The 21739-nt window shown below is 39.3% G+C and overlaps 1 protein-coding gene across 24 annotated transcripts in view; it reads right to left on the reverse strand.

The window, feature by feature from the left end:
- The window catches only part of CLASP2 (cytoplasmic linker associated protein 2), a 180867-nt gene that overhangs the window by 44236 nt on the left and 114892 nt on the right, over window positions 1–21739 (reverse strand). For 6 of the 24 annotated variants that reach the window (XM_039253718.1, XM_039253711.1, XM_039253713.1 and 3 more), the window contains 5 exons: window positions 21377–21547; window positions 20835–20942; window positions 16065–16171; window positions 12742–12986; window positions 10299–10362 (listed from right to left, as the gene is read on the reverse strand). In XM_039253718.1, the coding sequence (XP_039109649.1) occupies window positions 10299–10362; window positions 12742–12986; window positions 16065–16171; window positions 20835–20942; window positions 21377–21547 (695 nt within the window). Of the gene's footprint in view, window positions 1–7371; window positions 7375–10298; window positions 10363–12741; window positions 12987–14372; window positions 14397–16064; window positions 16172–17130; window positions 17194–20834; window positions 20943–21376; window positions 21548–21739 lie in introns of all 24 variants that reach the window. The other 18 variants (XM_039253721.1, XM_039253722.1, XM_039253720.1 and 15 more) reach the window with 7 other exon arrangements.

Raw genomic sequence — 21739 nt, forward strand, 5'->3', positions numbered from 1 at the left:
TAGTTTAAAATTTTTTATAAGATAAAAAAAATTTAAGGAAAGGAATGCTAATATTCTTTAGTAATCATCTCATTAAAATACTTATGAAAAATGGCTGACACACACGAAGGTATATATTAACAAGAAACTCAGAACCATAGTGGAGAGTTTATTTCTAGGTAAAGAAGAAAAAAACCTCTCAGGACAATGTCAGCCACTACATTAAGAGACAATTTATAATCACAACAGATTATAAAAAGGGTGGCTTAAAACAGTTAATAATCTCAAAACTTTGCTAATTTGAGAATTAAGGACTTATGCTCAATATTTATCTTATTATTGAATTTCCTTTATTCAGTTCTACATGAACTCCCATTTTTTTTCTCTTATGTTAGAAAATGAAGGATTTTCCTGGTCAGAATTAGAACTACGGTTTAATGTTTGAACCGAGTTAGAAAGGATACACCTCAGCTATGAGCTCAAGATGTCCTATAATTACAGACACAGGAACTAGGACTACTTTACATCTTCTAATACCATCTGATCCCCAGACTGCTCTCTTCAACACCACTCTTAATCACAGCACAGAATCATTAACTTCCATCCCACCTCCCCAACTATACCCCCAAATCTGGCTTCTCTTAGATTTAAAACTTGGCCCGCTATCTCAAATGGCTGCTGGCTGTCTCCTCAGAGCGTAGAATAATGTTGAGGGACTCCGTTAAACCTACTCTACAACAACGCCTGTATCTAACTTAGGACCCACTCTTCCTGGTCCCCGGCAAATCGGTCCAGTGGTGTGTTGGAGTCAGTGAGGACTCGCCTAGAAAGCTGACTGCTGAGTATGCAGGAATTCTGTAGGCTGGCTGGTAGCTTGAAGTCACCCATGGTGAGAGTCTACACCTCAGAAGGCACAGCAAATACTACACATCGGGGCTTTCTGTCCATCCCCTTAAACCTGCTTTGCCAGGCACAACACTCTAATTTTTTTTTTTTAAATATTTTTATTTATTTCTAGGAGAGAGAGGGAGAGACAGCGTGAGCAGGGGAGGGTCAGAGAGAGAGGGAGACACAGACTCTGAAATAGGTTCCAGGCTCTGAGCTGGCAGTCAGCACAGAGCCCAACGCGGGGCTCGAACCCACGAACCGCGAGATCATGACCTAAGCGAAAATCGGACGCTTAACCGACTAAGCCACCCAGGCGCCCCAACAACACTCTAATTTTTTGATTCACTTTTAAACTTGTTTCAACTCTTGCCTCTTTTCCTGAAGATTCCAACTTCAAGCTTTCACTAGCAAAGCTGACATTAGAATGCCTACATCAACTCTCATTTCACCTGGTTCTCAGAAAACAGAGAACCAGAAAGTTACATGACTTGCCCAAGGTTTCCATAGCGAATGGTTGGATCAGGACTTTAAGCTAAGTCTCTTGGTTTTCAGCTGTGTTCCATCCACTCTTTGTGAGATAACTTACCTCATCCACTTTACTGTCATTCAACATAAAATTGTCCACTGACTTTTCCCCCACTTTGATTTCCTCTACAGTCATCCTTCTAATAATCATTTCTACAAGGGAGAACCAATTTTATTCCTCTTTAAGACTAATCTTTCAATTCTGGATTCATGTTCTCTACAGTATGGGCTCCCCTCTACTATCTTTACTCTTTTATTCTCAATCTAAATCCTTTGCTTCCAGCTGCAGAAGACAGTGTTGCACAGACTTCTTCAGTTAGCCTCCCACCAATCATCTTCTCATCATGAAATGTAACAGCTTTTTCACTGGCACAGTATTCTTGGCCATCCTGTAGCTGGTCACTGCTTTCCTCTTATTATTTCCCTTCTTTCTTTCATTCCAGTTGCCAGGCCCTAAATATGTGGTGATTAAGAGCCAGTCTTCTTCCTCCTGATTCTCTTTTCATCAACAGGACCTTAACAGGCCCGCTCTCCTCTAGCCTACTAGGCCCCCTGGCCCAACAACAGTTCTCGTCAGGCCTTCCCCAAATCTGTTCATCACACTATCACTGTAGGCACCATGCCTTTCTGACGTCAAGTGTGGGTTTCTAGAACCAGCCACGTTAAGTACGTATTCTAGGCTTAGTAGGCCATATGGTGTTTGTCACAACTACTCAACGCTGCCACTACAGCACAGCCGTCAGCAGTAGGGACACACGTGAGCACAGCTGTGTGCCCTGTAGCTCTATCTACACAACAGGCATCAGGCCAATGCATGCCTGCTTCCTCACACCAAATGTATCATTCTTTTGAGGGAAACAAAATCTTCCACTGCCTATACACAGCGTACAGAGTAACATCTCAAATGCTTAGCCAAGGTTCTAACTCACCAAACTGCTCTCAGACCATCTGGCAGCATAAAGTCTACTGTTCTGAGTACATGACACCACACTCCTGATCTCCCACCACACTCCCTCTCTTTATACACAGCATGGGACTCGCTACGAAGTTTACGGCTCAAGTCCCAGCCAAAATGTTTCTTAGACCACAGACACTGATCTTTCCTTCTTGCAGTGTGTTGTGGGACTAACTTTATGGTGCTATTTAAATTCTTCTGTACTTATATTATCTTCCCATCTGAAACAGAACATTTGAGAATAAAGCCTCTATTTTTGAATAGTTGTGCATTACCAATTAGAACCAAGCTCCAAGTTCATCAGAGGCTGAGGACTGAATAAAAAGTTGTTCAATTAATGTGTAGGAGAAGTTCCTTAAAGAGTAAGGATCTTCTACTAAGTGGAGATTTACCCTGTAAATGGTAGCCAACCCTTTTCTTCCCTCATTGGCAAGGGAGGGCGTGTAAGCTCTTCCCTTCATCCCAGTCAAGATGAACTTCTTTCTCCCTTCTACATATGCATTGACATCTCCCACTTCTCTTGACGCATGTCAGTCACTCCCAGGAGGCCCTTTCTTCTCATGCTGACATATCTGAAGTTTATGTTCCTGACAAGATCTGAGCTGCTACTTTCTTCAAGAAGACTTCTCTGAGGGGCGCCTGGGTGGCTTAGTCGGTTAAGCGTCCGACTTTCACTTAGGTCATGATCTCGCGGTTCGTGGGTTCGAGCCCTGCGTCGGGCTCTGTGCTGACTGCCAGCTCAGAGCCTGGAGCCTGTTTCAGAGTCTGTGACTCCCTCTCTCTCTGACCCTCCCCTGCTCACGCTGTCTCTCTCTCTCTCTCTCCTAGAAAAAAAAAAAAAAATTTTAAAAAAAAGAAGACTTCTCTGAGTCTCTTAAGTAGAAATTTCTTTTGATAGAATACTGATGAACAAAAATGCAGACAAGTTATTTATAGCACACCACATACAGAATTCTACTATTATCTTTCAAAATACTTAAATCCTATCAATGGTGCTTACTAAGTGACAACAGGTATGCCCACATCTATCTCTCTAAAATAAGTATTGTGAATTTCACATAAACTTTCTAACTTGACCGCTTGCTCACAGAGTTCACTGCCAGATGCGGAGGGTACTCCCATGACCTCATCTAAAATTGAAGGAGTGGAAAGTAGATATGCTAATATTAGGGTAAAAAATCTGATTTCATAAAAGAAATTTGAGAGCCACGGCTCCATAAACTGTTCAGTTTGCTTTTATGGGATGACATTTATAGATGAGAAAGTGTACATGGGGAGATTGGGACTAATTATTTTTTTAGTAATAGCAAAACATGGGAATTTTTTTTTTTCAAATAATTCAATGGAACCAATCTTCCATTGAAGGTTTATAATTCCATGTATTTCACAATTGCAATTTACTGGAAAATGACCATACCAATGGAACTATTACAGTTGAGGCAGTCTTTTCTTAATCTCACTATATCTTAGGTGTGCCAGTCATCAAATACAGAACAGAAGAACATCATCAAATTAGATTAATTAGTAGATTAAGAAGCACATCTCCAAACAGAATGACAGTTTGCATAACTGCAAATAGCATTTCGTGGATTGCAAAGGGTCCAACACTGCATGAACTCTTCGGGAGAGAAAATAGAGAAAAAGGGTTAATTTCACAGTCATGCAGTAAAGTTAGGTTTCCAACAAATATTGAACCAACTTACTCTCTATTGAGAGTTCCAACACAGGGGACAGCATGCAAAAAGAAAAAAAGAAAAAAAAGAAAAACACACAAATTAGTCGCCATCAATGCAAAGTTCCTGTATGGAAGAAAAACACTTAGAAAATAAAAGTGACAAATGTTTTTCAAAGTTTTGTGATAAACTCAAAATCATTTTTAAAACAAGAGTTAAATGAATAGTGTGAGAGAAGAGTATGTGATTTTCCTGTGTTTCTCCCTCACCTCCTTGCAAAAGAAATTTAAAAACACAACCAGAAAACCACTTCTTTTCCAGACCCTAGTATCCTTGAGGCTCAACTTATAGAAAGAATCTAAGACTAACAGACACCTGCCCCCCATTACTGAAGAGCGCCAACATTTACTTCCAAAGCACAGCATCCAGGGTTTCTTTTCTCCTCTGCAGAAGCAATATAGTCGCAAGTGACTTCTGGGAAGGTTTAGAACAACCACAGCTGTCTGGAAATAACAAGGAGCTGTTTGTACCAAACTTTAAGTTTTGCCCAGGAAAGATGTGTGATCCGGACACCTCTGTTGCCTGGCACACTCAACTGTGCCCCATTTTAGTAGCACAGATGAAATTCCTACCCGAGTTGTTCAAGACTCAAAGACAGGACTTCAAGACGTAGGACTATATGGATCATAAGATGCCAATTCATAGCAGGCACCGCAGCGAAGGTGGCTCTTTTCTAATAGTTTTTTCACAGGCAAATGTCAGAACACAGAAGGTAACTTTTGGCATCGGACACTCCTTGCATTTGAGGGAAGAGTGATTCTAGAGCAGTCAAAAATGAAAATATTCCCTGAACTCCTTACCTTTTCAAACTTATTTAAATTTAGTTTTAAAAAAACTTACAGAAGTGCTTGGTTTTCTAAGGGCTTTACATATATTAACTCATTTAAATATCCTCATAATCTTATGAGGTACTATTGATTGTTAACTATTAATCACTATTAACTCGATTTCACAGATTAGGAAACTAAGGCCCACCCTTAGTTTGGAGGCCTAGTACGTGCTGGAGGCAGAATCTGAGCCCAGGAACCTAGCTCTACCATCCACACTTGTTAGCACCATGCTGTGCTCTCTCTGGAAAACTATTAACAGGCTTTAAATCAGACATCTGTAGCTTATGTTCTAAATTACTGTCATAGGTACATCATCACTTATTCCCATACTGGGATCTGAAGTAAAAACAACAAAACAAGTTACAGGCATCAGATACCTTGGGCCTGTACACTCCACCAGTCCTGCCCCAGGAAAAAGTCCCGCACCGCTTTCAATGGAGTTCACAGAGTGCTCTTTCCCGGGGCGTTGGCACCGTACACCAGAGCTCACCTGATACTTTAGCTGGACTCAGATGCTTACTGTAAAACATGTAAGAGGGGAACATTCTGGGCACTGGAGAAGGAGATCCTACATGAAAGCAGATGGGCTGCCCACAAAGTGTCTAAGTATCTCGTTTCTGCTGAGGACAGCAGGTGGTGTCAATCACCTGGCGCGTAAGTGCGAACAACTCTGGGTTATCGTGAAAGCTGGGTCATACCAAGAAGGTGTGAACAGAGACTGAACTGCTGACTTCAACCTCAAAAGACACAGGAAAATCCACCTAACCAAGCTCATGGTGCGAGAGATCTCCTGAATACTATGGCCCATTCCGGGGGCAAGTCTTCAGATAGTTTCTACCCTGTAAGCTTTTGAGCCACTTGAGGTTATGGCTAAGTGACTCCAATTCAGAGTGGACAGCTGACCCAGGCTTGAGGAAGACAGAGAAATGTCCCCGATAGCGTTTTTCACGACTATGAAAAAAGTGCCTGGCTCTTTTGGGGACATGCGCATAGTCCAGGCTGGGGTGAGAGTGAGGAAGGGATGAGAAGCAAAATGATAGGCATTCTTTGGGCATTTTCCTAAGGACAATGAGGAGTCACCGCAGAGTTTTAGGCTAGTAGAAAAGATTTATCTTTTATATAAAGGATGTAGCCTGGAGGAGGTGCAACAGGCAACAGACCTCTCGGCCCTGAGTTAGCAGTGAGGACACAGAGATGTTCAGAAGACTGAATTGACTAGGTTTAAGTGAAGTTTCCAGAACAATGCCCAAATTCCTCACTCGAGCAATGAGGGAATGGTGATTCCACCTGATGAGATAAAGCAACGCAGAAGTACTGAGGCTGAAGAGGACCATCAGGCACATGACGAAGCCAGTGCAGGAGAAAGCAGGGGCCGGAAGCACACATCTGCCCATCACTGGGTTCCAGCAAGTGGTAATGTAAGCTGCTGCTAAGGTACAGAATTGAAGACAAGTGCCTGGGGCAAGAATGCAGGCAACACCAGTGCTCAAACAACGAGAGAGCGGTGCTGTACAACCAGGGGTTCGAGAGAGACCGGGTGAGCCACCATGGGCACCTCAACCACAGGCACATCACGTTCCTTAAGGTGACAGAAAAGACACATTGAGTAACGGACGGCAAAGTTGAAAAACAAAAAGGAATGTCAGCCAGCACAATGGAATTATGAGAAATTCCCAGAAGCTGAGAAGACCACATCAGCAAAAAATAGAATACATGTCAATGCGGCTAACAACAGCTTTAAGGTGACATCTCCTTCTATTTCAATAGGAGGAAAGGTAGAAAGAATTAGCTTCTGTGTAAAGTGGCTGGTCTGGAGGCAGCAAGCAGGAGTTTCTGCTTGATGGCTTCCATTTTCTGGGTAAGCTAAGCAGCCAGGATGTACGCGTGGGGCGTGAGGTAGGTTGGGAGGTGGATGCGCTGCAGCTGTGCAGAGAGAACTACTGGACATGGTCTCCATGGAGAACAGAAGAGAAAGAGGAAAGGAGGGTCACGATGTAGCACTGAGCACACAGACAAAAACCACAGATCAGAAATGGAGAGTGGCAGGAAAATGTGGAATACACACGGCTGGTTTCAATCGGGGTCAGTGCATTGTTCCCTTTCAAGAATCCTAACCTCCAACCAGTGTCATGAGCTCTACCTGCAGAGGTTTTTGAACAGACGTTACTATTGTAGTGTTAATAACTAAGAATTAAGCATAAAACACAGGGATCAGCAAACTTTGGTTTGCAAGCTAAGAATGGTTTTTACATTTTTTAACTGGTTAAAACAATTTTTTAAAGGCAATTTGTGGGGTACCTGGGTGACTCAGCCGGAGACGCTTCTGACCCTTGGTTTTGGCTCATGTCATCATCTCATGGTTCATGGGATTAAGCCCTGCACTGAGCTCTGAGTGGACAGGGTGGTGCCTCCTTGGGATTCTCTTTCCCTCTTTCTGCCCCTCCCCTGCTTACTTGTACACTCTCTCTCTCTTCTCTCAAATACACTTAAAAAAAAAAAAAGTAGGCCTTTCGTATTAAATAAAAAGGCAATTTTGTGACACATGAAAATTAAAATTTCAATATTCAAAAAGTTTTGTTGCAACCCAGCCACATTCATTTGCTTCCACAGTGTCTACAGATTCCTTTGTACTATTTAATGGCTGAGTTGAGCGGTGGTGACAGACATCATTATGGATGCAAATATTTACCATTTTGCCCTTTACAGAACACAAAATGGTCAACTCCTGATAAAAAACAAAACTGTATTTGGGAAGGGGCACTTGAGTGGGTGGCTCAGTTCGCTGAATGGCTGACTCTTGATTTTGGCTCCAAGCTGGGCATGAAGTCTGCTTAAGATTCTCATTCTCTCTCTCTCTCTCTCTCTCTCTCTCCCCTCCCCCTCCTTTCCTTTGCCCCTCTTCCCAGCTCATTCTCTTTCTCTAAAAACAAAAACACCCCTGTATTTGTAAAGAAAATCACAGTCACTGCCTGATCCTGAAGATGGAGCTAATGGCACTTTATAAAATGGGGAGGGGGAAATCTGCCATTTTAATAATATCAGGAAGTTCAAATCAAATCCTGACATTTTAAACTCTGCACACTATGGTTATATATCCAGTTTATTCTTTCTTTTTTTTTTTAATTGAGAGAGAGTGCAACCAGGGGAGGAGCAGAGAGAAGGGGAGAGAGAATGCCAAGAGGACTCCGTGCCCAGTGCAGTGTGGAGCCTGATGCGGGGCTTGATCCCAAGACCACAGATCACGACCTGAGCTGAAATCAAGAGTTGGACGCTCAACCAACCGAGCCACCCAGGAACCCCATCAGTCTATTCTTAATGAATTCCCTCAGTGGCAGAGCTTCTGACAATCACCAAAGAAAAGTCAAACAGAAACAAATTAACAAAAATCCTCCAATAAGTCTTCATTAAACTAAAAAGCCGAAAACTTAGTCCAACAAAACCAGATGGGTAAGAATTATATATTGTTATAAAGCCTGATGAAGGAAAACCAAAAAGTCCTCTTCCTCACGACTCTGGCGAGGACTGTGGCTGGCTCTCCAAGTCTACTGAGGAAAGCCAAACGTGTGTGCCCGGCTCAGGTCCTTTACTGACACCAAACTCAATTTCCCTATTGATCTCTAAGAGACTCTTTTAAAAAGCATTTCTCTTTATTACTGCATAAATCCTAGCACCCAACCAAATTGTATTACTGTCTTAACAAAAATTAAAAAATTGTGACTTCAAGAAATAATCCAGCCCTGCTCTTATACCTTCCAGTCGACAAGACTTTTACCACTTAGTGAAGATGTTTTACAATTCTATTTTTAAAGGTTGTATAGATAATTATTGAAATATTATATATAAAACAGGTCCATCCAGATCACAGCTGTCTTGTCCTTTGGTTTATATTGTCAAGAAAATATTTCAACAACCAATTTGGTCAAGATTTACAGAATTTTTGCATTAAAGGGAATCCTACAGCTGTAATTAGTAGTAGCAATAGAAGTAAACCATGGTATAGTTATCGACGTGTTCAGTTTGAAAATTATAAACTTGATGTACATATATATGTACTTACTTATTTATAATCTCTACACCCAATATGGGGCTTGAACTCATGTCCCCAATTCCAAGAGTCACATGCGCTACCATGGAGCCAGCCTGCCGCCTCTGACAGTTGTAAACTTTAAAACAAACTGCTTACCACTGTGTTTTAAATCTTTATCTTTAATGGAATCTTGTATTCTTGGATAAGATAAATATACCTTCTGATAGAGGATAATCTTTGAAAATTGTTTGACAGTATAAGCAGTTTATAATCTTTAGCTGGATTTTAGTTTATGTATAAAATGGGATTTTATTATCTTTAGTGTTGCGAGTAATGAAAATATCGAAAATAGAAAAAAATGAGAATGGTATGTGCAACAATAACGTGAAGATGGTAAAAAAAACATACAGTAAAATTCATGAATAGTTTTCTTATAATTTCCCTTCCACATCTCCCCTTTCACTTAGGTTAGAAATTCTCATGTAGACAACTGGTAACCTAAAAAAAAAATACTTAAAATTTCACCACTGTCAGACATATTACTGAAAACAGAATAAACAAATACATTTTATAACAGTACTATCCTGCGAACCACAATTTCACAGTACACATGCAGATTATGCCTCACTATTTAAAATTAAGTATGTTTAAAAAAAATTTTTTTTTTAGCAATCTCCACACCCAACATGGGGCTTGAACTCGTGACTCCAAGATCAAGAGTTGCAGGCTCCTCTGACTGAGTCAGACAGGCATTCCTAAAATTAAGTATGTTTTAATTAACATTAAAAATTAAACAAGGCTCTGAAAATTTTTATGGACTACTTCAATATATAAAATGCTTTTTTAAATGTTACTACCAAACTATGGCCAACACTGTAGTTTGTGCTTTTGTGTTATTTAATGGCAATTCTTTTCTACACGATTGCTCTTTTAAGAATACATTTACATTATATTGCAAAAGAAGAAAACAAATAAAACGTTCACAGAAACATTTTTTTTCAACTTACCCCAATTTTTTTCTTTCATAAATAGTAAAAAGTTTCTAGAATACAAATTACACACAGTTTGACTAACTCTGTGAGTTGTGCTTGTTACTATATCCTTCAGTTTATACAGTCTTAGCCAGTTTCTCTTTGGAGAAGCTTAAATGGTTACCAGTGAACAATTTCTAAATTATGGATGATATCAAACGATTTCAATTGTGTTTGGAAAGATTATTACTATTTTGGAGCAATAAAACAAAAATGGCTTACAGTGTTTTGCTATCACTTTACCTTTTTTTATTATTCTGCAATACATCTGTGTATTGCAACACAAATGACATCCCATAGGAATAAATAATCTTAAATACTAACACATACCTTGCCGTGAGGATCAGCAAACATTCTTGTGAAAATTTCACATAATCTTTTCAGTTCAACTCGGCTGTCAAAATAACAAAGTAGCTAATTAATACCTTGCTGTAAGAAGAATTCATTTAAAAGTAACCTTAGGGGTACCTAGGTGGTTGAGTCAGTTAAGTGTCTGACTTGGGCTCAGGTCATGACCTCATGGTTTTTGAGTTTGAGTCATTGGGCTCTCTGCTGTAAGACAAAGCCCACTTCAGATCTTATGCCCCCCCTCCCCCCGCCGGCTTGTTCTCTCTCTCTCAAGTAAAAAAAACCAAACCCAAAACCCCAAAAATGAAACTTTAAAAGTAACCTTAGTTGTAATTAGCTTCTTATAAAAAGAAAGGCTAAAAAAACCCTGTCCTCAAAATCATAAAGTTTGTGGGACTTACTAATCAGGAATAAATACAAATTTATCAAATGCAACAATAATTCTGTTGCAACCCACATTACCTTAAAAGTTGAAAGTTACATGAAAAGAAATACAACTGAATTCCTTTAATGTAGCAGGACAGGGGAAACTGTACAAATGACATTCCTAGCACATGAATTTTATCCTTTATTTTTTAAAAACTGTTTTTATTTATTAATTTTGAGAGAGAGAGAGCATGCATGTGAGTTGGGGAGACGGCACACACCCGATGTGGGGCTTGACTTCATGAATGGTGAGATCCTGAGCTGAGCTACAATCAAGAGCCAGATGCTTAACTAAATGAGCCACCCAGGTATCCCTGATTTTTTTCCTTTAAATGCTAAGATGTTTTCTTTTCTTTTTTTTTTTTTAATGTTTTATTTATTTCTAGGAGAGAGAGAGAGACAGCGAGAGCAGGGGAGGGTCAGAGAGAGAGGGAGTCACAGACTGAAACAGGCTCCAGGCTCTGAGCTGGCAGTCAGCACAGAGCCCGACGCGGGGCTCGAACCCACGAACCGCGAGATCATGACCTAAGCGAAAGTCGGACGCTCAACCGACTAAGCCACCCAGGCGCCCCTAAGATGTTTTCTTAAATTTGGCCACCTGACAACTAAAATCCTTCTAAACTATGTCTACTCCCTTGCCACTGAAAATGATATACCAAACCTAATATTAACCTAATTTTGATGGGGCTAGGAACAGTATTCCAATGATTTATTGCAATTATTCATGAAGTGTGATATATACACATTAGAATATATTAGGTAGTACATAAACATCTATTTTAAATTAAATAGTTCTAAAACTTCCTAAAGGAAATATACAGCTAGTAAATCTAACCCTGATTTCAGATATCAAGTCAGGAAGCAGCCCTCTAATTTTCCACTACACTCAAACTTATGAATTATCTGAAACTAGGTTTTTTTTTTTTAATGTTTACTTTTTATTTTTGAGAGAGTGACGGGGCGGGGGGGAGAGGCAGAGAAAGAGAGGGAGACAGAGAAATAGACTCCAGGGTTTGAGCTGTCAGTGCAGAGCCCAATGTGGGGTTTGACCTCAAAAACTTAGAGATCATGACCTGAGCCAAAGTTGGATGCTTAACTGACTGAGCCACCCAGGTGCCCCTGAAGCTAGGTTCTTAAAGGGGTTGGCCAGAAAAGTCTAAAACATTACAAAGATAAAGACAATAAAGAATTTAGGGGGAAAAAAAGCAAATAAAAGCAATTAGGAAAGGAAACCAGATCAAATCAAATGAAACTAATAACCAATATAAAGTTCTGTTAAAAGTAATTTACCCCAATTCCACTTTGTATCACACTAAGATTCACATATTATAGGAACACTAAGTATATTCCTTAATGTTCAAGTGAGCCTAAGCATTCTTTCCTCTCACTGAACAACTTAGAATCAAGAATGAATTCTAATAGACTGGTCAACTTTAAAAAAAAAAAATAAACCGGTCAGTTTTAATTTTATGTACACTTTATTATTTTTAATTTCAAAAATAACTTTTTTCATTAACTTCGATTTGTGAAGAAAGTTCTTTTTTTTTAAATAAATAAAGTTTTTTGTTTTCTTTTTTAAATATTTTTATTTATTTCTAGGGGAGAGAGAGAGAGAGAGAGAGAGAGAGAGAGAGGCAGGCAGTGTGAGCAGGAAAGTGGCAGAGAGAGGGAGGGAGACACAGAATCTGAAGCAGGCTCCAGGCTCTGAGCTGGCAGTCAGCACAGAGCCCGACGCGGGGCTCGAACCCACCAACCGCGAGATCATGACCTAAGCGAAAGACGGACGCATAACCGACTAAGCCACCCAGGCGCCCCTAAAGTTTTTTTTTTAAAGTAAAAATTTCTAGTGCAGACGGCCCTGAGGCTTGGGAAACTATTTTGATACCATCTTCTGAATTTAAAACAAGTCTGTTCTCATACTAAGACCTCGAAAGTGTTACGGAAACAAAGTCGAAAGTGCTAACCTGAAAGGACAATTACTTTAAGACAATAAGCTCACCTTAGTGTTCTCTGATTTTTTAGTAAGTTTTGTAGCCCCAGGAGGCCTTCTTTCCTTTCTGACCAGTTGGAACTAGCACATCTGTTGAGGACTTCGGCCACGTCTTCCGTCTGCCTCATGTACGTAGGAATACTGCCATTTCGAGAGCTGTACGAGCGTTCTGAACAAGCACTCGACGCGTCACTGTTGGCGTCGTCATCTGAATGCATTCCATAGGATTCGTATCTTCTTCGGGCAGGTTTTTTCTGTCATACATAAAGGCTCTCATCAGCAGTAGCCAAAAGAATACACTGAACTCTCACAATTTCTACTGACCACAAAAGGACTGGTTTTTGTTTAAAAATCAGTACGAAGCATGCGTCTAATCACTGTAATAATAAAATTATTATCAATGTTGTATCAGTCGATAACTGATTTTATTTTCAATATTTAGTTTTGCTTCAGAGAACAGGTTTTAGAAGTTAGTAGAAGATGAAATATTTTTTAATGACGGGATATAGTAGAAACAGAATAAGACTACATGAAAGTTCACATATGTACAGTGAGAAGTGCTCAAATTGTGGGTTTTCCCCTTTTCTTTTTCCTTTTCATGGAAACCAAAGGACCACTAGTATATATTATAGATGAACAAAAATTACTGTAAATTTGAGTTGGTAAGAAGGGAATATTACTTTTTTTTTTAATATTACTTTTTTAAAGAATGAGAATGGGTCAGAAAAACACGTTTCCTATATGAACTTCTATTTTTTCCTGTTTATCTTCTCCTTTCTCTAGTATCCCTTTTACTTCTGCTACTGCTTCTCTTGCCACTCTTTCTTTCCCTGTACCCAACCCTCACGTCTCTTAGAGAAGTAAAATACAAAGAATGATGAGACTCTGTTTTGCTTACTACTGTTTTTAGGAGGCAAGCTCCTTGAGAGCCTGTCATGTTTTCCCCAATGTGTCTAAACTTCTATTTCAATAAATGCAAGAAAGCCTATTTAGGTTTGATTTCTTCATATGTAAAGCTTACCATTTAATATATGTAACTGCTAATTATACCTTGCATAATAAAAATGAAATGAGAGAGCAAATAGTTTGCGATTGCCTTGGAAGAATGGGAGATACATCTTTATGTAATCTGATACTTGAATTTGGGCTAATGAGCAGTGAAGACATTTCTATGAAACATGTTGATAAGCACAAGAATTTAAAACAGTTCTGGATGGCTATAAATTCTCCAAAGGCTAAAATCTTAAAAAACAAACAAACTTGAATTTAATTCAAGTTTTATAAAGACATTTCTGTCAATAAACGCCTCTTCCTGATCTATTGGCACCAGCTTAATTTAGGACGGGATAACGGGCTATGTCCTGTGTTGGGCTCCAGGACCAGTTTATTACAGACATAAGTGTCAACGGTTGCCTCATCTGTGAGGAGCAGTCAAGCTTAAAGGAGAAGAACCCCGACAGGACATTTGACACAAGCAGTATCTCCCTACTGATAATCATATGTACAGAAAAATGGATGTATTAAAGGATCTTATTACTTCCACTGGAATATTTTAGAGAAAACTGTCATCTGTTAAACTGATGAAGCAAAGGAACAAAGTTATGGTATCATAAGATGTCAGAAAACAGCAATGTCTATACCTTAGTCCGTATGTCTCCTAAGAGCTGAGCGCAGTAAATTTTTAAAGAGAAAAATTGAAAACAATGAAGAACATTTTGCTAAACAGCACAATGAAGCAGGCATAAACAATGCCCATAACCAGAAACAGTAAGGTTTTTATTATACAGATACATAAAAAGTGCTTAGTAGCAGGCTAGGCTAGATCTCCAACCTTGCCAGTACCCTTTAGTCCGAAGCTACAAGAATATTCCCATAACCACTTTTCCTAAAGACACTAAAATTTGCTTTCTATTTGGATCCTTTTATTGTTTCCAATGTTAACTTTGTTTCTATGATTTTCCCAAGGTCCAAATTAGGCTTAATAAATTTTTTCCCTAGAAATTAAGAGTTATAACTGGAATATTTATGCTATGCAAATAATGGAAGTAGACAGAAGCAGTGATTGGGACTTGCCTTTTAGCCTTGCTGGCTTAAATAATATATAATCCCCTTATATAATCCAAACGCACAGTGGTATTTTAAGTAATAGTTTAAGAATAACCCATTCAATTCATAAAATTTATGTGAGCACAATTTAACTGGTAACTCTTCCATTTAAAAAGAAACTAGGCAACCTGATTTGAGGAATACACTGATGAGGAATAGTAAATTTAAAGCACTTGACAGATCATCAGAACAAGATGTGATCAATATATCCCATGTCCAAGAGAGCATAGTTCCTACTTAGTTATATTATTTATTAAAAAATTAATCAAATGGCTGAGGTAAACGGAAAATTCTGCACATACAGACTGTTAGAGAACTACACATGTGATTACGTGTCTTGTATTACAGCTATGATCAGTAGGTATTTTTTAAAACTTTTTTTTCAAATATACAAGGCATACACTGTATTATATCAACACTGGTTAAGATGTGACATACAGTTTTAAAAGGCAGAGCGTATTTTTTTAAATTTCAAAACAAAGATGGGGACTTTTATAAAAGTTCTGTGTAAGAAACTGAGTAAATGCTTCTCCAGCATAGACAGGATTAATTTAATTTGCAAGAAGAAGTGTATACTGATTTGGGAAATTAGCAGAGGCCAATTATATTTATTGTTGCAAATGACGCTTCCTTCATAATTTTAAGTGAGAAAAACACTGGCGATAGATGCACAGTACTCTTCTGACAAACTACCATGGATGTGTAGGTGATGCTTTTAAACCTCACTATTTAATGTGTTCAGGCATAACGAACCAGGAGGGCATCTTAATTATAATTTGTCTGGAAGTTGTACTTCTCTCAGCTCAGAAACACAAGCAAGCAAGACTAAACAAAATCCTACCTCAACTGAAACAACCCCTCAGTACTCCAAACGTTAGGCGAGCCACGAAATGTATGCTTGGAGCGCGCATATCTATGTGCCCATCTGCCCTTAGTATACACCAGTGCATAAAACACCTCATCATACTAACAACATCATATTTACAAAACATTCCTGACATCCCATCAATTACTTCTGGCCCTAGCTTAAAATTCTGACCGAGTAATTAATAAGGACCAAAAACTGATTATACAATTCTGCTTTTTACATTTGCCCATATCTGGTCTTCCTAGATTTAATCCGTAAGCTTTTTCCCATGTCCTCTCCCACGCTGGTGGACTGGCTTACCCATACATCGATTTCATAATTGGAATATCTCTAATGATAAGGAAATGGAGAAGAGTACCAAGGCATCTGCCACCGCCTCCTCCACATCAGAACCTGTGTTCAGGACCCGCATGGCACTGACAGAAGACGACAGTCGGCTCGATTGGCTCATCCCATACCCTGGACCTAATTCATCAGAAGGAGGAAAAGAGCTTTGAGAGAGTCATAAATGTAACAGCATCACACTGGAAACTTTAAGATCCTTAAGGGGAGGGGAAAAAAAAAAAAAAACCAATGGGGCAAAGCATTTTAAAAGCAATTCTGTATTTTCTGGGTACATTTGGTTTTTGGTCAAATAAAATGGTAAAGGCAATTAAATTACTGACAGCGTATGGAAAATAAATTTAAAGAACAGGAGCTATGATACATTTATGACCAGAAAACAGAGGAAAGCATGGTTGGCTAAGGGCTTGTACATCTACAGCCCTTGCAATTAATCCAGCTCTATCAGTCAGGCAGATCTCCGCCATACAGGTGAGCCACGGAATAGTCCAGAACAAACCTTAAACCTCACTCCAGTAAAGATTAGGGAGCTCTATGAAGCTACACCAGTTTACAAGGGAAAAACTCTCCAATTAGCATCTCTTCTCCTTCAGCATAGGTTTTCATTCTATAACTAAGACATGTCATTTGATATTTGTTAGGCACCTACTGTGTGCCCAGCATTCTGAGGTACTTAAAGACAAGCCAGAGATGGATTCTCCCCCTCAACTACTTTCTCCACCATCATTTACAATTAAAACACTTCATCCACCATTTTGGTTTTTTTTTTTTCCAAAACATGTACAAAGATGAAGTACATAATTGAGAACACGAAACAATTCCATATTTAGAAATGACATAACTTAGATTACATATACACAAAAAGGCTATCTGCTAGTGAGAAAAATACTCAAATAAGGCTGTGGGAGGGGAAAAAGTTACTTGGGGGAAAATTTAAAAAAAAATCACAAATGACTTATTATCCAACAAATCAAATTAAAATAAAAACAAAGTGATTTAAAAACATGAATCTACAATTCAATGGAAACTGAAAAGGACAAAAATCTGAGATGGATGATAGTGAAAATGTACTCATCCTTCACCTGAGGCCCCATACACATCGGGGGCGTAGAGGGCACCAGTAGATCTGGAATGGTGTCTGGAGGCTGCAATAACAGGACCATACAAACCTCATCTATTACCACAGAAACAAGGAGTAGCGGCAGCACTATAGTCGGGCAAGGAGAGTTAGTCAACACTGGTGTTACTAGTCATTTAAGGATCAGAATTGTCACTGCCGAGGAAGGCAACTGAACATTAGCACTGCAGTATCATCCTTGACACACAAAAGATCTCACACCTAAGGGGACAGACATAAGCCCACGGGAGACAATAAAAAGCAAGTATTCAAATGGAAGGAAATGTCAAAAGTACAAGCATGAGACAAAAAAATGAACACTGTAGTTTAAAAAAAAAAAAAAACCACTATGGTAACTAGTAACCAATAATAAACCTAAATCCTTTAACCCTGAACCCACTGAGGCGGGTATTACTATTCCGTTTCATAGATGGGCAAATTAAAGCATAGAGTGAAGTTAATTAACATGATCAAGGCCACACTGCTGGTAAGTGAAGCACCTCAGTATCTTTACTCCCTCAAGGCCTTTGCTCTTAAACAGTACGTGAACCATCTTCGTGTTGTTCAAAAGATAACATACCTCACTTACATTAATCTAAATATTTTCCATAATGGTTCATTGAAGTTCTGCATTCAGTAAACAATTTAAATATCAAAGACATGTGACCGTAAGAAAAGGATACCAATAATACAATCAAAAGACCCACAAAGGTAACATGTCTCCCTATATTTATGTCATGTTTCTCTGAATCTAATTTTAGCATAGTTTGTTTCATGTCTTAAAATCTTGATTTTCATAACACCATAAAGTCAATCTTCTTCATTTTAATATTTAATGAAATAGAATACTCCTATTTAGAAAGTTACTTTTCTTCAGATATACTAATTAGAGCAGTTAAAATCCTTTTTTAAAAGAAAAGTTTGAAAGAGAAAGAGAGCAAGCAGGGGAAAGGGAGAGAAAAAGGGAGAAAGGGAGAATCTGAAGCAGGCTCTGCGCAGTCAACACAGAGCCTGACGTGGGGCCTAAACTCACGAACTGTGAGATCATGACCTCAACCAAAATCAAGAGTTGGATGCTTAACCAACTGGGCCACCCAGGTGCCCCTAAAGCACTGTATTACACGAATCACTCTTTTCTTTGCCACAGGACCTTAATGGACGCAAAAATGATCAAAAAGCTTGAGACAAAGGATTAAACAGAAAGAATGCTGTTCAAAATGTTTAATCAGACTCTGAAAAGCGATTGCTATAGTTAACGCAACATACTAATATATAGTTTTAATTCTAAAACTTTAAAAATGGTGAGAGTTGAATCAATATGAAAATGCCCAATGGATGAAAATTTGCGAAAAATGTTATGGCATCAAACATTTTCCCTGTGGCTGAAGGTAAGGGGTGAGGCACCACTCGTATTCTTATAGGAACACAAGCCTGTTTTGAAACGTGGCTCCAGAAACAAATGGAAACTAAGGGTACAAGTTTCAGAGGAGCTCAGCTTTGCTCAGCTCTGATTTACTTCTGATGCCTGAGAGCCCTCACACTGGCTTTTGTGCTACAACTGAACGCACAGCAAACTACGGGATTCACTTGCTGGATGGCGATCCTCAAGTCCGAGGTGAAAAAACAATTCACCGAATAAACACAGGAAGGACAGCAGAGCGCAGGCAGGCACCACAGACACCAGGAATGGGAAGGACAAGCTGATTTCAGAGCCAGCTACCCCTCATCCCTGTGTAGTTACAGGGCCAATCTGTTACTGTTACTATGCAGCATCCATATGTAAATAAGAGCCATCAAAACCAATTCTCCTAAAACTACAGAATTAAAAGATCTAATCTTCTTTAACCCAAATAGAATATCTCTTTAGAATCAGGAAAACAGCTTCCTTTCATAATAAAAATTTAAGTGATTTAAATTGTCAAATGGAGGCTTTGAGGTGAATCCAGAAACTTAATGGCAGGCTACCATTTCTCTTTAAAAAGAGGCCTAGGAGCAATGTTTATTTTTTTAAGTGATTAATCTCCTCTCATGTCTGACTACTGCAAAGATTTAAAAGGTACAGAAACAGATCTTGGTTTGTTCTTGCTATCTCATGTTTTCTAATAATTCTGCAGTGGAAGCATTATACAAATACAGGTGTTACCCCATTAAAAACATCTAAGATCGCTGCCAAAAAAGTACCAGAAAACTACTTCCAGGCAAGCAGTCAGAGCCTGTTTGGATGGCCGAGTGCCTACTATGTGCCGAGCACGGCTCTGAGGGATTTGTTTCCTATTTTCTCTCACTTACAGCTTCTTCAAAACATCCTAACAAGTACGTGCTCTTCATATCCTAGTTTTACCAATGGGGAAACTCAGGTAAAGAAGTTATAGAACCCAGGCTATCTGACCCTAAAATATGTTCTTAAACTACCACACACCCAACTCTTCAAGATGGCATGCATAGTTTATACAAATGTAGGGTCTATTTCACTTTTAAGCATATATGCATGAACATATACCACGTACATCCATACGTATGCATATGTGTATATACACATACATAGACAGTCTGTCTGTATACAAACTAAAAATACCTCTGGGAAAGCACTGAAAGGGAACTCTCTGGCACGTGGGACTAGAACACAAATGACAAAGGCCGAGGATGTCCCTGTCTGTGTCCCTAGCTCAGTGGGGTTTTCTAGGTCAGTACAGGACCGGCTAGTGACTTATTTGAACCAGAGTCCAGAGAAGACTTTAACCCCTAGATGTTCTACACTAACATGTCTACTGAAGGAAATAATATTTCTGCTTGGCAATGTTCTACTTAAAAGTCACAAAATCTGAACAGCACATCTCTAAGTATTAAGGTAAACTGTATTTTGTGGAATTAAAAAATGGCTTTAGGTATGTACATATAAACAAAGTACTAGTGAAAAAGGTGAAGGACCATGCAGAAATTCTAAAACATTCCAATGTAAGAAATTCTGCCTCTCCGATTATTCTCAAAAACTGTAAGTTTAAAACATCATTTACTATTTTTATAATTGAGGTAAAGATACTATTATGGGGAAGGATATAATATAATCTCTATAATCTGGAACACGGAGGCTTTACAGCAGTGACACAACACGGGCTAATGTGTGGGAAACAATTACGAAACTGTACAATACTATAAAAATGTTAATCTCGCCCATTTTAATAAGTAGTTCATATGGTATTTTGCAGCACTCTTTCTAGTAACCTAAAGTTAAATATCTAACTTGAAACGTTAATATTTCTGCTGAAAAAACCAACAGCATCTATTTTGTCAAATGAAATGGTCCATACTTCACAGGAGAGTAAAAATTTAGATATTATCTTCAAAGTTTATAGGTTTATTTCTTAAGATAAATTTTGAACTCAACATTCTGTAGTTCAGAACGGTGTGATAGTCACTTGATTATGGAGACAACCTCTTTATACAAGGTCTAACCTGCTCATTTCAACAAGTAAATGTTAAAGGGATTCCCCAAACCTACAATTTCCTTCTGACTTTTTCTTCTGTTAGGACAGAAACGAGAGGCCCAGACACGGCTGATGAAGAGAGTTAAACCCGGAGTCCGCAGAGGCTGTCTGCTGGTGACCACACGGTGTGTGTAGGGGGTGGGGGGGTGGCGGGAAATGCACCGATGCCTGTCCACATGCTTACCGAGGGGCTGGAAAGAACGAACAGGACTGGTGTCCCGGCTGCTCTCCCGACTGGCTTCCCGGCTGCACCCTTGACTCACACTTGGTCGAGGAATGCGACTGCTTCGGGCTGGTACAGACAGACAGCCGCACAGAAAGGGAGGGAACAAAAGACAGAATTTGCATTTTTGATACGTTAGTTATATTTTTCTTTCTCAAAAACTGATCAGTAACTTAAGTCTTATGAAAGCTGAGAAGAGATCACTCTTGATAAGGCATTACCAGGACTGCAGGTAAATCTGAATACAGCCCTCCAGTTTGTATCAGAAGGGTAGAATAGTATTTTGCAAATATAAATAGGCTGCAAATCAAAAGGTTTAAACTCTACTTTAAAATTATACTTCCAAGGTAAGATACCTAAATCAATTTACAACCTGTATTTAAATTGTCCTTAAATTCTAAGTTGTTTTCTTCTAGCTTCTAAGCACCCATCTGAAGTCTTCGAAGCTACCCAACCCTGCAATACAAAAGAAGAGGTCCCCCGTCTCACAAAGTGGGCCTTACCCACGGACAGCCTAGAGGGACTCGCCTCTCTGCTACAGCCCTGGCTCCGTGGTATCTTGCTTCTCTTCGGCGCCGAGGCGGAATTGACCAAGACTCTCTGAACGCCAGAGCTCACAGTGGAGAGGGCTGTCGTGGTCAGAACTCTTCCCGGAGACCCAGACCGGCTGCCAGCTGGACACCAAACACACATGCAAATGTTAAGATGTGAATTCTAAGAGAGCTTGCTGAAAGGACAAAAATTCAAGAAGTACATCTGAGAAAACTGGGATAGTATGGCAAGTTCTATGTTCAAAGGAAACGGGCTGAGGAAGATATGTGCATAGAATCGTAACCTGGAAAAAAATAAAAAAGGTACACTAGGAC

This window comes from Hyaena hyaena, unplaced genomic scaffold, assembly GCF_003009895.1.
Source record: "Hyaena hyaena isolate Hyena2069 unplaced genomic scaffold, ASM300989v1 scaffold_459, whole genome shotgun sequence".
NCBI lineage: Eukaryota > Metazoa > Chordata > Mammalia > Carnivora > Hyaenidae > Hyaena > Hyaena hyaena.